We start from the raw sequence: 17920 nt of genomic DNA on the forward strand, positions 1-17920 counted from the left end.
CGACTCATCAATCCAATAGATGAATTTTTAAAAAAAATCATTCAAGAAACAAGTTATCCCCTCTTTCGTTACCAGTTGATCCTCAAATCTCATTCTATCAAACGAATCTTATTCTTGGATCTTGTTTGTGATATTTATAAAAAGAAATATTTTTATGTACTCTTCTAATTTCTATGTGCATTAAACTACTACCATATCATATACTTTTCTTATTTTATTCTTTATTCTTTCATTTTAATGTCGTCTTTCTTATATTTCTTTTTTCTTCAGATGAAGATAAAACCCCAGAATACGCCCTTTCACAGGTCAAAGCGCGAAAGACACTTCGAACCTTTTTTTCTATTTACTTTATTGTATATCTGTTATCTGTTAGAAAAGAAAAATGAGAATGAATTTTTCTATTATTAAATTCAATACAATATTAAATAAATAATAGGAAATTTGAAATGAAACGAAAGTCTTTTTATCGCACCTATTAATCTTATATATTATATAGATATAAATATCAATATAAATTGTGTTCTGGAATCAAAGAAAGATATTTTTAATTCCCTTAATATGTTTTATTATGTTTTATGTTGTGACTTCGAATAAACTTTTCTACGGAATAGAGGAAGGAAATAGTAATTTATTCCTATAAAATAACTAGATAACTAGGAACAAAAAGATTGAATCAGAAATATCGACAGAATTTTTTTTTCGGAGTCTAAAGAAATATGAAAATGAAAGAAAAAAGTGGATCTACTGTTCCAATTTCATCTATATCGAATTTGACTATTAGAATAGTGGATATAGTCATGATTCAATGGGTTAGGTCCACTTACTTTTTCTTTTATTGATTTCTAATCTAATCTTTACAATTGATTTGATTGGACTCCTATAAAATAGGAAAGTTTGACGATTTAAGAGCCAACTTATCATTATTCATTTTAATATAATAAACAAATGTTTAATTTTATAACTATAATTACTATATCAGTATACTCTAAATTCGAGTATAAATCATTATAATGTTAACCTTCTAATTTAATTTAGAATTTAGAAGAATTCTATTTATTAGAAATACAGAGTTTCTTACCTTATTTATTGCAAATATTAACAATATCTCTATTCCCCCTTCAAATGGAATCTCCCTTCAAATAGAAATACTCTCGCGGGAGTTTTACGAAAAAAAGACAAAGCCCCTTATTGGATTTGAACCGATGACTTATGCCTTACCATGGCGTTACTCTACCACTGAGTTAAAAAGGCCCATTTGATTCAATTCCGAAATGAGCCAGCATGCGGATAATCCATATCTATAGAAATAGATTCTACATCAAATCTATGTAAGGTAAATAGATTCTATATAATTTTTTCTATATTATCTATATTATTAGAATATAATAATATAGAAAAATCGAATGAAATTCATTCTATTGACAATTTCAAAAAACTGTTCATACTATGAGTATAATATGCTGACGATAACAATTTCAATTAAGAATAGGATAAGAAAAAAATAAAAATATCAATAAAAAATGAGAACTGAATTTGATATAAAAATTAAATGTAGAGGAATGAAATTAAAAAAAAAATCAATAAATGATTCAAGATTAAATACATTGCAATTAAAATAATGAGGACCTCATTTGACTCAACAAATAAATACTCAAACTTCTTTGTTTTTTGTTTTTTTTTTTGCAATGGCCGGCATATTTTTCTAGAAAGAAAAAGAGGAAAGGAGGGAAAAAACATGTGACTGGAGTTCAACTGTAGATCTTTTGGTGACACGCACCTCACCACCATGATGAGGGTGATGAGGCGCATCAAATGTTGTCCTAGAAGGCAATGTTCAGAGTTTTTTCACGTCGCATGTGCCACCAAAAAAATATGAGAAACATCCACTTGTTGGTGTGTCTTTTCATTCAAAAGTCTCAATTACCCCTTAATCCCACATGAAAATAGCAAAAACCATAGAAATTGAAAAAAGTGTCATTGCATCGAAATCCCAAAAAGTTTAATTTTGAGGGACATTTAAGAAATTGCATTTTGCAAAAAAAACAAAAAACCTAATGACCTAAGCAAAATATTTTTTCTTTTAACATTAATTTAGTAGTTACATTATGTAATAAAGAAGTAAAAAGACTAATTAATTATGTTTTTTTGAATAATGATTAATGGATTCTATGTAAAAGATCTTCTTACTCCTAAAACCAAGTTAAATGAAATTTCCCTCTGAAAGCAAAATAATAATTTCATTGTGCGAATACACAATATAGTGTTAGTGTGTGCATAGTGAAATGATGAGCCCTCTTAGTTTATTTTTTAATTATTATTTTTTCAAAATTTTTAATTAGTTTTGACAAATGTTTTAAAAGGTAATAATTTATAAATTGATGTAAGTTTTTTATGGAACTTTCGTATCATTTGATTCACATTACTTTTATATTTTTATGAGACAAATTACAAATCGAATAAAAATTTTATTTTATAAATCATGTAGCAAAAGTTATGGATTGAATTTTTTAAACATTAATTTATAAGTTATTTCTAATTTTTTATAGAAATATATATTTAAGTGATGCAAATAAGCAATTAACTTTTGGATCAAAATGTTTTTTACAGACAAAAATAGACACTTCAAGAACTATGTATGTATATTATTAATTTAATAAAAAATAGTGGAAAAGAGGCTCGAAGCATTTTGTCAAACAAATTTCTAAATAGTTTTTTATTTAGAGTGATGTCATATCTTGACAAAATTTCATAAGGATAATAAGTTTTTAAAATACACGTGAGTTATTAAATAAAAATAATTCACTGTCACCACTCATTTATCACTATCCAATATATAGATCACAAATTTTTAAAAAAACATTATTAAATTCGTTGGTGTTTAAGCTATATTTCTATGATATATAAATCACCAATGAATTTTTTTATGAAAAATTTGTGGTCGTTGAGTTTCTCATTTGAAATTTCAAGTTCGTCTACAATTCATTCGGTAAAGTTATTTATTGACAAAAACACCAATGAAATATTTACGTAAAAAAGATTTGTAAACCATTTTTCTGTTGGCCAATATGTCATTAAATATATCAATGAATCACTGACGAGCTACATATTGATAACTGGTCATATATCACTGACAAATTCCCTAACATTATTAACCGACATACAAATTATGTCAATGAATTCGTCGAGCTATATCAAAATAGTTAATAGCTCTCTATAAATCTCCAAGAAAAATTGGCATATTTTATTGATGAAATCATTGACATATATATATATATATATATATATATTAAAAAAGAGAGTGGCTTTTCTTATTGAATCTCCACGTGGGTTTAAATAACGCTTACATCCAATAGAAGAAAGAATTTTAAAAAAGAGAGTGGATTTTTTGAAAAAGAAAAAGCAAAATCACTTTAATTTTTTTTACTAAAACCCTGTTTATTTTTATATTTTAAAAATATTTTTAAAAAAAATTAAATTTTTTTTCTTTACTTCAAATTAATTTTTTTTATGTTTTTAGATAATTTTAATATACTGAATCAAAATTAATTTAAAAAAAATAAAAAAAATATTTTGATATATTTTTTGGTGAAAAATATTTTAAAAAACAACCACAACTACACTTCCAAACAGGCTATTAAATTACTAGAAGTATGAGATAGTTAATGATAGTGAAAAAAGGTAATATTAAGTAATATTACTTTGAACTTTTTTTTTTATTTGAATACGATGAACTACATTTTAATAATAATAAAAAACCTTTTTCCCGAGCTTTTTTACCCTTCATTAATTTGTTTTTTCAAATCATGTGTTTCCATAACAAGTATCATCTTTCTAAATTATTATTTACGGTCAAAATTAACGAGAAGTGTTAATTTTTTTACAAAAATTAGGTTGAGGCATTCAAATTAAAAAAAAAATCAAAGATCATGAACTAAATTCAGTTTAAACCAGAATTGAGAGTAATTTTTTAATAACTTAGCCAAAATAATAGAACTCAGAAATTGTTGTCGATATTCAAGAAACATAGATGTTGTAAAATTTCCATGTGTTTGTAGCCACAATACATACAATTGCACAAGACCATGATCATTACCTATCAGATTCACACAGCTTGGCGGCCATTAATCTATGATTTAATGAAAATAAATTCAAAGAATCTTTTGATTACCTAAATCATCCTCTCAATCTCAATAAAATGGAGAATCAAATAGAACAATGAGCTAAAATTCAGTACTTTTGATAGATCAAAAGGTAGGATCAGACAATGCTATATATTTATATTAATACCTCAAGATGCAGAACTGGGCAACCCTGTCCATGTTCAAGAGCAAAAAGAAAGAGGCAAACCATCTCTGAGAAACAACAACATTTTTTTTTTTCTAAATCTGCTTCTGTATTGTTTCATTCTATCTAGCTATGTTAATTAATCACAAGCAACATTCACTAAGCCTACATAATAACACACCTAATACCTGTTTGAAGGAACTTGCCTTGCCATGATCTATTGAAAAATGGCACCCTTTTTTTCCTCTGGCAATACAGTGTATGATACAAAAGAAAATGCCAGGCTTGTGGCATCCATGCATGATTCTGACTTCTCTAAGCATTGCTCTTAACGATTTGAGTTAAGAGCGTATTTGGGGGTGTGGTTGTAGTTACTTTTAAAAGTGTTTTTTACTCAGAAAAGTATGTTAATAATGTTTTTTTATTTTTTAAAAATAATTTTTGAGATTAGTACATCAAAATAATTTAAAAATATATTAATTCAAAGTGAAAAAAAAATTCAAATTTTTTTGGAAGCGTTTTCCAAATGCACTGTCAAATACCCTCTAAATCTTAAGCCGTCTTTGTACCTTGTACCATCCTTTCTTGCAAATACCGATAATTTTCCATCCCTCTTAGATTCTACTCTTGGATTCAACAGCTCTTTCCTTTGCCTGCATTTCAACATCCCCCATTTGAATTTTGTAATGATGTTTAATGAAATTCTAAAGAAGAAGAAGAAGAAGAAGGAGTGTTTCTTAATCATTTACATCCTGACCTTCTATTTTTATTTTGACAAGAGATCCACTCTATACTTTACTAGATTCAGTCGATGCTATTATGGTTAATAATTAGTTTTGAAGGTCTGGTTGTTTCTCCTTCCCTTATCAGTGGCTATTTCAGCTATTTTGAGACACATGCATGAAGATAATTTCCTCATTTATGTTGTCATTTTTCCTTAATGAATAATTTCATTTTTTTCTAATATTTTATGTGTGTTAATGGGAGCAAAGGAGAAGCATCTAATTGTCTTTTGTTAGTTAAAGATTCCACTTTTCAAAAAGACTGGGGTGGGATTAATACAGCACAAACAGGTCAAAAAAAATTCTTTTAATTGAGATTAAGGAATGACATTAAAAAAAATATTTTGATTGTATTAAAAAATATTAGAATTTAATAATTTATCCAATTTTTTAGAGGTTTGCCATCAATCCCTCCATTTGTTATGGAAACAATATTAAATTGCTCTTGATAACAAGAGTAGTAATTGCTTTCCAGTTTATATGATAAATTATAAGGAAAAAAAAAAGAATTCTTGAAAGGAGCAATTATGGAGGGCTATGCATGGTGAATGGTCAATGAACGTTCAAAGTCTCGAGTGACCAAAATGCAGGTAAGAGGCTAATGTAATAGATTTCTAAACCTTAAGGTTCTATGAATTTATTTTGCTCTTTGTATGATAGGTAAATTATGTAAGATAATCCATATCATAAAATTACAAAATTATCTAAAATTTTAAAAATATTATAATTTTTTTATTTAAAATAATCTTAGTATTTTAAAATTTTCCTTAATGTTTTCTATCGGCTTTTTAAACCAATAGTCCTTATTTTTATATATAATTATGATATATGTTTTTAAATATTCTATCATTGCCATAGTTCTACGAAACTCTTTCTTTATAAAAGCTTTCAATTCTTTGATAATTTTTCTCTTTATCACCATCCTTATTGGATTCATCATCAATGTACTAACTATTGATTATGCCTTTCTAAATATGCATCTATTTACTTTTATTATTGTTGGTGTAGAGTGCTTCCTTTTTACCCTTCAATGAGATTCCTGCCATTTGCTGAGCCATATTTTCTTGACTAGTAAGCAAGTTTTCAAACTCAACTAGTAATGGTTGAAAAGCCACCCTTCTACTGTAATAATAAAACTTTGGTATTTGGTTTTTAAAATATGGATAATTATTCTTTTCATCCTAGTTTCTTAAATAGTTGCATTAGGTTCTAATTTACAAATCTCATGGCATGTTATTTCACCTTATTAAAATATTAAGAAATCATTATGTTTCGTTGTGTCATCGACAACAACTCATTCTCAAGAAGTTACAATTTGACATCATTCTTCTGTGAGAAAAGACTAACAAGGATGTTGCATCTTTCTATGGGCGATATAGATCCCCAAATGTGCTCTAACATCTTTTCTTCAATTGTGATATTCAAAGCAAACATTACTTTACTGATTTTAATCTCTCACTTACACAAACCTACATTCATATATTTGGTTAGTTGTGTATCTTCAACATCGTTGACTATCTCTTACAGGCCATGGCCATGCATATAAAAAACATCATGCATGTTAACCATGTACTGTAATTTTAATTGTTAAGCTTCTTGATCCCTTAAATAATTTGAAGATCTCTCTTGTCTGCTTCTGCAAGCTATGAAAGAATTCCTCTTTAACTGTGACTTAAAGATATTTTAGTGCTAGCATAAATGTGCTGAGTTGTTTAGAAAGCTACTAAATCATTTGGAAGTTACTCTTTAACTTGATACTTTATTTTTCACTCTATAGCTAATAAATAATGGAATTCAACTATAAAACTATTGTTGCTCAGCTACCATCATGTAATGAATAACGATAATGTAATGCTATCTAGAATGTGATCTATTGTTGTAATTTTAAGGATGACAATGTATAATGGTCGAATGCAAGTTATTGGTCTTTTTCTTCCAAAAAAAACAAATTATTGTTGCATTAGTTTTTTTTTTTATATAGCATATAATGTTGTTATGTCTTATGTTGTCAAAGATATTACTACTTCGCATATGCCTTTTTATTTTATTTTATTTTCTCAGCTAAGATTGCTTCTTTTTTTTCAACCTATTAGCTCTGATATCAAGTCTTAAACAAAACTCATATAGGTTTTGCTCTAACAAAACACATCAGCTATTGTTTTCTCTTATTATTATTATTATTATTATTATTATTATTATTATTATTATTCTCATGTATATTCTGAATGTTTAAGGTGGCTTTATATAAACTTACAAATCCTACAAAGCTAAGACTTATATCCTTATCTAACTAAGAAAATAATTAATTAACTAATTATCTCCTAATTGCACTAAAATTCTAATAAATCATTGATTTTTAATATTGCAGAGTTGTAACAATATTAGAGCTCTTAAAAACTATAAATCTTATGAACCACAAACTCTAGCTGATGTTGAATCCTAAAATGGTTATGCTAGTAATAAAAGGTACATGATTAAGGCATATTTGTATTAGGTTATGTAAAAATTTGGTTCATAAAGACTAGACATTGTGGTATCTTCTTATTGCACTTGAAATAAGCTATAAAGAAACCTTTTAGAAAAAAGACTATCAATTATAGCAATGTTGATACCTACAAAGTAAGGTTACTAATTTTCTCCTTTTTCATAATGGGCTTGGTGGCAAATGTATTTTTCAGAGCTATTCATCTATTTATCGGTCTATCAAGATCAAACATATTCACAAGGATGACTATATTGCTTGTGTAGATATGACCTCATAGAGTTTGGTAAAAGTAATGGTTGTCCTCAAAATTTTATTGGTTAGGTGGTTGTGGGCTTCCTCAAAGTTTTAAAATTAAGATTTTTTTTTAGCAAACTTTATCCGTTTTCACAGACACCAACAAATTTCCATTCTTGTTTGATTATATTCTCAGGTTCATTAGCCCTCCTATTCACTTGAATTTATAGATCCTTTATTTCTAAATTTCTTATATTTGTGATCAAATTGTAACAATGAGCTTATAAGCATGCATTTCACCTCTTTTACATCCTATTTTTAAGTAATAAATTCAGCTTATGCTAGCCTGAAAATTAGTTGATTTATGCATGAGAAGTTATGGTTGTTTGTTTCTTGTGATTGATGTTTATAATGAGATGTCTTCTTTTTAACACATTTTCTTTTCACCTTTTTTAGCCATTGCTTAACAAATTTAACTATCCTCAAACCCTGCCTTTTTTTCATGCATATTTTACTTAGAAACAAAGGAATTTCTTTAGATAGTATACATGAGAAGAAAATGATTTTTTTTTTACTCTAAAATTACAATCCTAAACAATAGAAAAAATTTGAATTGAAAAGTTTTAGATAATCATTCTTAACTATTTTTAAAAATAAATTACAAAATTGTTGAAATATTGACTAAATTGACCTAACTAATAAAAACTAAATCAAAATGAAATTCTAAAACCTAACTAGATAATGAACCTAAAAATAACTAGGGAAATAAAGAAAATTTCAAATAATAATTTCTTAGCCTAATTTGGATATGAAGACAACCTCAACTAGTTATATAGTCAATTGACTTATTTCAACTCGATTCAATAATCATATTAAAAGTTATGCTCATATATATATATATAATATATATATATATATATATAAATTGTTTAATACATCTAAATTTCTTCTTAAACTTAAATTTCATGGATAAAAATTCCCTTTTATTCATAAAAGACCATAATGAAAATACAATGTTTTTATGGATCTCCATTATTACATCCAAGATATAGGCTATCTTGTATGAATTTGTTAGCTGAAAGTTCTAGAATAAAAAGACAACTTGGAAAATCCTAAACCCACCAGACCAAGTTGTGGGTTTATAAAAAACCCAAGCATTAAATGCTCGGTAACTAGTTTCATTTGTATTTATTCATATAAGACCCTTCTCTTGTAACCCTATCAACTATACCTAATTATCAATCTATATCAATTAAACTCTAAAATTGCTTAAACCTTTTAACTATATCTCCAAATTATTAATTTAATTGTGTTAGAAGAATTACTGACCATATTCATATAGTGTTTACTATATCTACTAGAATTACTGACTAAAAGCCTATTTAGTATTGTGATTGTATTTACTTTTCAAAGTGTATTTTACTTGAAAATGCATTAACATGATGTTTTTTTTAAAAAAAAAAACTTATTTTTTACATTAGTATATCAAAACGATATAAAAACAACCAAAAAATAATTTAAAGCAAAAAATTTTTAATTTTTTCAAAAATCTTTTTTCCACCGCAAAAACAAACAGGCTCTAAATCCATATAAATAGTAGTTTTCATGATACAAGGAAAAGCTAGATTTCATTATGGTCTCATTTTTAAGTTCAGATGACATCTCCTTTATAATGTTTGGATGGCAATTGCCGGGGTAGGTTTTTATATATTTCTCTTTGACTTGATAAATCAATAGCTATAATTTATATGTAATATGCATTCAATTAGATTAGATCAGATAAAAGTTTTTTCACATGTCAAGTACTTAAGTTGATTAAATAGTTTTCAAAAAAATATTTTTAAAATTTCTTTAGCACCTCGTAAAAGCAAATCTTAATAAATTAGTGCTAATAATTTCAAATATATCTAATCAAAGTTACATCTAAAAATTAATACCATGGGAATGATTTAAAAATATAATATTATGTCATTACATATATTAGTTATTAGTGCGGTTGTGTATATAAATCATTCAATATCTCTTTTAAGTTTAGTGTATATAGTGTTGAATCGTTTACTTACTATTTTTTAAATTATGTTTTATTATGTATTTTTAAAACAACACATCAACTATCAAACTTACATCATATATCATTTAGTACTTTATATAGAAATATTATATATAACATTAAAGGACATTAATCATCAATTTTACATGTTGTTAATTGATTGTCATTATTATCATACATTCATAACTATAAATTTAATTTCAATGGTAAAGTATAATTTTGTGATAATTACAATTAAAAATTAAAAAAAAATTGTTATTTATAAAGTGAAGTTTAGTTAATATGGTGTTTGCGTAGAGAATTTTACATGTGCATTTTTGTTTTTTTTTTTTTTTGTGAAGAAAAAATATGGTGTTTGCATAGAGAATTTGTCTAAGAACAAAAATACACAAAAGATATGTGTCACACAACCTAGTTTGGCAAAGAAGAAAAAAAGAATAGAGAAAAAAAAAGACAAGAGAGAGAGAAAATGAGAAGAGAGGGTAGAGAAAGAAAAAAGTGAGAGAGTTCGAACGACTATATTTATTTTTTATTTTTAAAAAGGTAAAACTAATGGCATTTTTATTGTACAAATATAATTCACTATTTACCACAATAGTGTAATTTCATTTTTTTCCCTTCCCAAAAAAACCAATGACCTAACTATCCTCTAAGTCAAACTCTTTAAAACTATCAAAGAGGGATACTTTTGTCTTTTTATTTTTAAAAATATGGTTAAATGACAAGTTTACCCTTGGAATAAAAAATTTAAACCTTGCATCAAGGGGCCTTTTAGTCTTTTCACTCTATTTTATGTTATTACCAATTTCATGCAGGGTAATTTGGTATTTTTATATAGATTAATTATTAATTAAATGGGAAAAGTTATTTGTGTGTGTCAGTTACACACCAACACGTGAGAGGCACTTGCATACTTTGGATGAAATTGGTGCCACCTCTTGATGGAAGAAAATGATTTTCCATCTTATCGTTGGTTGTAAGCAACAACGCGTCATTTTCCTGTTAGGGTGATGGTTGTCGAAGGTGATGGCGTGGTATATTGTTGATGGATTCTTTTTTCTTCTCTCTCTCCTCCTGTGAAAATTACAACTTAGTCCTTTTTATTTTTAATATTTCAACTTTAATCCCTATTTTTTTAATTTCTAATTCTTGTTCTTAGCCCATTTCTAAAAGTTTTACTTGTTTTTAATTTCATTCTTCAATACCAATTTGTTATACATTTTTTTTTTAATTTGATCTTATTCTTTTGATTTTTTTTCTTGACCCTTTTGTAAAAGTTTTATTGGTTTTCAATTTTAATATTTAATCCAAATTTATAGTATATTATTTTTTTCAATTTGATACTCATTCTTTTTATTTATCTTTTTGTTGAAGTTGTTCTTCTTTTTAATTTAACCATCCAATAAAAACTTATAGTTTCCTCTAATTTATTTTTTATTTCGATTATCATCCCTATTCTTTTTATTATTAGTTTTTAAATTTTGAATTCTTTTGTGTGATTGATTTTTTTTTCAATTTTCATCCTTCTGATTTAATAACCTAGGTCATAAGTTTGAAAAGTTAACAGAGATTGACATATTTTTTTCTTAGCTTATTTTTTTTAATTTTGTTATTCGATATATTTTTTTTTTAAATTAGCTTTCTGATTTTCTTTGATTTTTTTTATCGGGTTATCCTGATCTCATGACTTGGAATACGGGTCAGGTGGATTAACCTATGTTGAATCGCTCATTATTGCTTAGATTACATGTCCATCATGCTGGCTTGTGTTGACTTATGCTAATTTTTTTTTAAATCTAATTTCATCATTTCATGCTCAATTGGTTGAAAATTGATTAAATTATTTTTTTCTCCTTAAAAAGATTTTTTTTCTCAATTATTATAGTTATTAAAAAAAACATTTATTTTTTTTTATCACATAATTAAAATAAAATATGATTATTTAACTAGTTGAGATTATAATTTTTTTAAAACGTAGTTTCATCACCCAAACATATTTTTTAACCTGTGCAGCTATGCACTATAAGTAAATATTGTCGATAAATTATTCATGTTTTTTTTTACTTTTCTTTTATTTTTAAGCCCCCCGATATCTGTAAAGATTCAGTAATGCTTCATTAATTGAGCATTGGACTCCAACATTACAACTCATACCGGCACAGAAGTAAGCCAACATCCACCCACCACGTAACTCGGAAACAAATCCTATTTACCACAACACCCTCCCTTCAAATCCCAAACCCCTCTGATTGGTCCACATAACACGTCCTTAAAAAAAAACACAACAACAGAACACAAAATTAAAAAATCCTATATAAGCGCCAGAATTCACATCTACCAGTCTTTTTCAGAAAACGGAAGACTGACTGGTGAGTCAGTTCCAGTAACTCACCATCATCATCAACTCTCATGGATTCCCCTCTTCAAATTCTCCAAGGTTTGCTCCAATTTCTCCCTCTAGGGTTAACTTAGGGTTTCCAATTTTTCTCCAATTAACCATCTTTTCTTTCCCTCTTTTCTTCTTAGAATGGAACAGCCGGATCAAATTTCTGTTTCTTCTAGGGATCATTCCGCTGCTGCTTCATCATCATCTTCAAATCACACTTCGTTTCCAATCCGCGAAGAATATGATCATGATCATGATCAACGGTTACGTCAACTCGAATTTAGACAGCCAGAGACAGAGCAGCAGCAGCAGCAGCAGCAGGAATACATTGACATTTCTAATCGAGGGAATTATTTTGGGTTTAATGATGTAGCTTCTGTTAGAGATGACACGTGGTCTTGTGTCGTCGTGGTTCTCACGTTCTGGTTCTTCGGTTTGTATTTATTTAGCAATTCAAGTTTCTCTAGAATTACTTCTGTTTATTTTATTTTTTTCCCTAATTTTGATTGTCAAAAATTAGATTAAATCTTATAGGTTTTTAGTGTTAAATGCGGTTATTGGTTTTAATTTCTGATAATTAATTGTTTATTTGGCAGTGTCGATGACTATGATTTTGGGGGTATATGGTGCTATGAGGCTAACCCTAGGACCGAAATGCTCGGTTCTTTTACAACCTACTCCCATATTTGTGCAGTCTATAAAGGTAAATTCGTGATTTTATTTGTAGTTATTGAAGTTGTACTGAGGGCCGAATGGTTTGGATGCTTTTTGTTATGGATTTAAGAGAGGGTCTCGAACTTGATTTGGTATTTTGTTGTAATTTTGATAGATTTTGGTTGGTTTTCTCTAGGTGGAACAGTTGTATGATACTAATCCGGGGCTGATTCTATATGGGTTATATACATCTCCTCCGCTTGATGTTGTTGAGACTTGGAATAGAACTCTTAATTTCTCTGTTTCGCCCGATTCTCACAAGGCAAGTGTTGTTTTATGGGAAATGGTGTCATGCTTTGAATTGGTTTTGGTGCTTGTGCTTATTCTTATGCATATTTTGCTTTTGTTCTCTAGGACTTCATGTATTTTCTGAATGAGGGGTCTCAAATAAATATTTCATACAGGGTGAACTCCCCAATCTCCTCCGTTTTCCTTATAATTGCACAAGGTATACTTAGGAACTGTCTAGTTTATTTGTTTCGTGTTTTTTCTGGAAGTCATAAATGCTTGCTTCTAGGTGCCTAAATCTAGGAAGTCCATGAATTGGGAATTAGTTATCTTGCTTTGTTGGCTATAAAATTGGCTTTTGAGTTTTATTTCCATGTGATTCTGAATCTGGAAAAATTGCAGGGAGTGAAAGCCTTTCTCAATGGCTTGAGAATCCAACTCGTCCAAACACCACTTTATCATGGAATGTCATTCAAGGTAGATAGGTGTTGAGATTTTGATGTGTTCTTCATATAAGTACATTAACTGATATGCATTTTTTTTTCTCGCAGGAAGTGGTTTTGTCCAGCAGAGTATATTCACATCTGCAAGCTACTATGTTGCAGTGGGTAACTTGAACTCAGAGGAAGTTGAGGTAAGTTTGCAGAGTAGCGTTCTGTATTTGTATCATCAATTGATCTCCTGTTCTAGGAATGTTTTACTAGCAATTAATAAAGATATAATCCAAGAGTATCTTATTGCTTCTATTACCAACCACAGATAGAACGTCCTTTGTTTGTTGAGTTCTTTGGCTTCCTAGACATGATATTAGTATCATTGATGAACAAAAAGACATGAACTAAATTTTAGGACTGTGCCTCTCCTTGTTTCATGTATTAGAGTTGCTGAAATATTTTCCATTGAACAATACGTAGATAACCTCATGCACCTTATCATTGTGATTTTTCTACCTTGGCTAATAAGTACAGAATATGAAAATTTTCTTGTGCAGCTGGTGCTTAAACCATGTAGATTTTTCATTTGTTTCACTAACAAAAGAAAATGAGAATCTATGTGATCGGTATTTAGCTAATGTTACCTTTTGATACATGAATTATGCCACAAAAAGTGAAAGAGTAGCTTATTTTTCTTTGCAATTGTTTTTCATCTCTTGACAAGATGCTGCTTTTGAGATGATCTAGGCAACTGGGTACTTTGTTCTTCCTGAATTTACCTTTATTTTTCCAGCATGGGTTATATCTTCCACCAATACAATTTTCCTGTTCTATTTTATGCTGCCTGTCTACAATCTTTCAACATTGAAAGATTGGAGTGCATTCATATTCTTTTTCTTCTCAACCTAAGTTGAAACTCAATGAAAGGACCAACTTTTTTTTGCAAAACATGGAAAGTAGTTTGTGGTTTTGGTCATTGGCACTTAGTGACAATTTTTTCTTTTCTTTTCCTACAAGTGGTTTTCTTTGTTCCTTTAGTTTGGAGTATGGGTTATATCTTCCACCAATACAATTTTCCTGTTCTATTTTATGCTGTCTGTCTACAATCTTTCTACGTTGAAATATTGGAGTGCATTCATATTCTTATTCATGAAAAATAGTTTGTGGTTTTAGCCATAGGCAGTTTAGTGACAGTTTTTTTTCTCTTTTCGTACAAGTGGTTTTCTTTGTTCCTTTAGTTTGGCAACAGCATGCCAAAAACATGTCTTACTAAACTAACAACTCTTTCATGCCACATTATCGACCAGCTAATGGTGTTAAGCTTCTGCTAGTGGAGCAAACCACACGACTCTAGTGAAAATAAACAATAATCTGAGACTGAGGTGCCATTATGCAAACAAGCTGAAACCACAAGTCACTTCTTACATTATCCTAATTTCTAGAGTTGATATGGTGACGATAGATGAAGATCATTTGATTTGATTTTTTTCATATTCGTTATTTATTTTAGATTTCAATCCATGCTTGTTTTATGTTCAAGGTGCGTTAATGCAGTTTCTCCTTAGACCCGGAACATTCTTAAGATATATATTCAAATCTCAAAAAACATTTGGTCCAATTTCCTGTATGTGCAACATAATAGGAGTGAAATATCTTTGTGTTCATCTTATTACTTCACAATCTTGTTTTTAGCTTGTGTTGATTTTGAAGTGTTCCTGTGTCCTTCCTGGATGGCTGTTTGCGCTATTTACTTTGGTGTCTTTTCTTAAACAGGTCCAGTTAACCCTGAGAGTAAGATCTTTCATGTACAATACCACTGAAGCTTACTACAAGTGTACTTTTACTGATGGCAAGTGTAGTTTGAGCATTTTGTTTCCCAATGGAAATGCTGTTGTCTTAAACTCTCTTGGTCCAGAAGAGGTAAATCCCTAGATCCTCATTCTCACTCCTGTTTAAATATAAGGTCATCATATAAACTTAAGAACTATGTTGAATGGAAGAGGAAAAAAGATTTTTTAAAAGTACCTGTAAATGTTACTTTGGTGATTCCATATCTTTGAAGGCCAGCTGATTGGTAATCTTACGGTATTGTAATTGTAGACTCCCTAGGACTACTAGAGAAAGGATCATCATCAAATAGTCTTTAGAACAGAAGATTCTCAACCTTTATTATCCCTGTTTTTTTTTCTTTTCTTTTTTTCCCAGGGTTCATACAGTGAAGAGTGGAATGTCAAAGTCTCCTACGGGCCAAGATGGGCCACATATATTCTTGGCATAGGTATGATCTTCTGTTTCTTCTTCTTACTTTGACTTGTGGATATCTTATGTTTACTTGTTTTTCTGCCTGTAGTTGGAATGACTATTATCATGATGGCGGCTTTCAACTTCTTGAACAAGTTTCAATGTGTTCATGAAGATGGAACTAGACTTCAGTTTGGAGAGGTGGAACCTGGGAGAGCTCCCTTGCTTTCACATAAAGATGATGACCTTGCAAGTTGGGGCTCATCTTATGATTCTGCCTCAAATGATGAAGAGGGTCTTGAAGATTTTCTTGCATCAAGTTCACTTGAAGGGAAATCAAGAGATGGTGAAAATGGCAATAATACCCGCCGTCTTTGTGCAATCTGCTTTGATGCTCCTAGGGACTGTTTCTTCCTCCCGTGCGGGCACTGTGTTGCTTGTTTTGCATGTGGAACTAGGTAATTACTCTCCACCTGCACATTTAGATTATTTTTTTCTTATCTTGAAAAAACACTATGCTGGACCTTGTGATGAATTCAGGTGGGCAAACAGAGGCTGATGAATGCATCAATGCTTCCCTCATTCTGTGAGGGCATGCCCTGCCTAACCCTAGAATTTGTTTTAGACTTCATTGGCACTTGGCATGTAGGTGGCATATCGAACTGAAGAAAGAAATATAATATGCTCATGTTTACAGAGTATTTACAATGCAACAAGTCGTTGCCCCTTTTGCATTGTGTAATATCATTGTTTTCAATTGCAGTCGGAGTGTCACTGGCTACTGTGTTATTGGCCAAGATAACCCATTACTTGATGAGCTGTAACATGTCAGTACTCTAAAAGTTTAGCACACATGTCATGGTTATACTCAATAATTAAAACCTTCTCTGGAAGGTTAATGAGGCTAAGAGAGACTGAGATACCATGTCAGTGGTTTAGCTGGTCTATGGAAGCACTTTAAGTTATCTTTTAATTACTGGGCTATTGTTTTAATGGAAGCTAGATGGCTGCATCCTTTGTTTAGCCATGATCATGACCTGACACCAATTATTAGGCTTGACCTTTTAAGAACAAGTCGATCATGCCATGGTTTTGTTGTGTGGAACTTTGTGGACTATCATGATTTCTAGTTGAAGTTGATAGCCTGCCATATTGAGGAAGTCTGGCATAATGGAAATTGCACATAACAAGAGTCGGATGATTTTAGTGTTTTCAAATATCATCGGTAATTGATAAAAATGTAAATTTCTGGAGTGTTATTTAGCATATTCCTACTTCCGACTTTACTCTTTTGGGCTGCGTTAAATGTCAGACTTGGTATGAAGAAAATTTGGTCACTGCTATCCTGATTGTATTTGCCACTGCAAGCCTATTATTTTTCTTCCACAATAACCATCTTGACCAATCAGATGCCAATTTATATGTTGAAATTTAATATTTGCAGGATAGCAGAAGCTGATGGTACTTGCCCTATATGTCGTCGGAATATGAGGAAGGTGAGGAAGATTTTTACAGTTTAGGCAACATGAAGTAGTTCGAAACACTCGCATATCCTGTAATAACTTGCAACATAGATTAGTTGCATCTAAACCATTGCTTTCATGCCCATGAGATACTATTTGATTGTATAGCGGTAGATTCAAATCATTGATGGAGAGATGCAATTGTATGAGCTTGATCTTTAAAGTGGAAGACCATGCCTCATGTTTTTTTTCTGGCTTTCCACCATGTAATACCATCTCTTTGTATAAGCGTAGAATTCATAGACCTAGGACCCATTACTATTCAAAGGCTTAATGCAACAGGTTATCCTGTCTTTTTTCATATTTGGTCTCTGAGAGCTTCGTAGAGCTTCATTATATGGTAAAGAGTTAATGTCTGGTTTTGTTGCGACCAAAGGAGCTGATCAACAGGATGATTAGGTTAATTTACTATTTTAGTGACAAAATATATCAACATAATCTTCTCATACCTAGTGAAGCTAGTGAGGTAAGAGACTGAAAATTATTGCTCATGTTAACATTATATATTGCTTGACTACCTGCTGGAAATGCTTATTAGCTCGCAAGATGTATGTGTGGT

General features: G+C 29.7%; 1 protein-coding gene and 1 pseudogene across 1 annotated transcript; one reads left to right on the top strand and one right to left on the bottom strand.

Annotated features, from left to right (window-relative positions):
- The window catches only part of LOC118037472 (photosystem II CP43 reaction center protein-like), a 4036-nt pseudogene extending 3092 nt beyond the window's left edge, over positions 1-944 (bottom strand).
- An 11193-nt stretch (positions 945-12137) lies between these two features.
- Positions 12138-17662, top strand: LOC118037473 (E3 ubiquitin-protein ligase APD2). The gene is made up of 11 exons (XM_035043468.1): positions 12138-12272; positions 12362-12654; positions 12818-12924; positions 13072-13197; positions 13290-13383; positions 13566-13640; positions 13715-13797; positions 15371-15517; positions 15803-15875; positions 15948-16296; positions 17283-17662. Exons 2-11 carry the CDS (start codon positions 12363-12365, stop codon positions 17356-17358), a joined length of 1422 nt encoding a protein of 473 aa, XP_034899359.1. The 5' UTR covers positions 12138-12272; position 12362; the 3' UTR covers positions 17359-17662.
- The last annotated feature ends 258 nt before the right edge of the window (positions 17663-17920 follow it).

Source organism: Populus alba, chromosome 16 (assembly GCF_005239225.2).
Source record: "Populus alba chromosome 16, ASM523922v2, whole genome shotgun sequence".
Classification (NCBI taxonomy): domain Eukaryota; kingdom Viridiplantae; phylum Streptophyta; class Magnoliopsida; order Malpighiales; family Salicaceae; genus Populus; species Populus alba.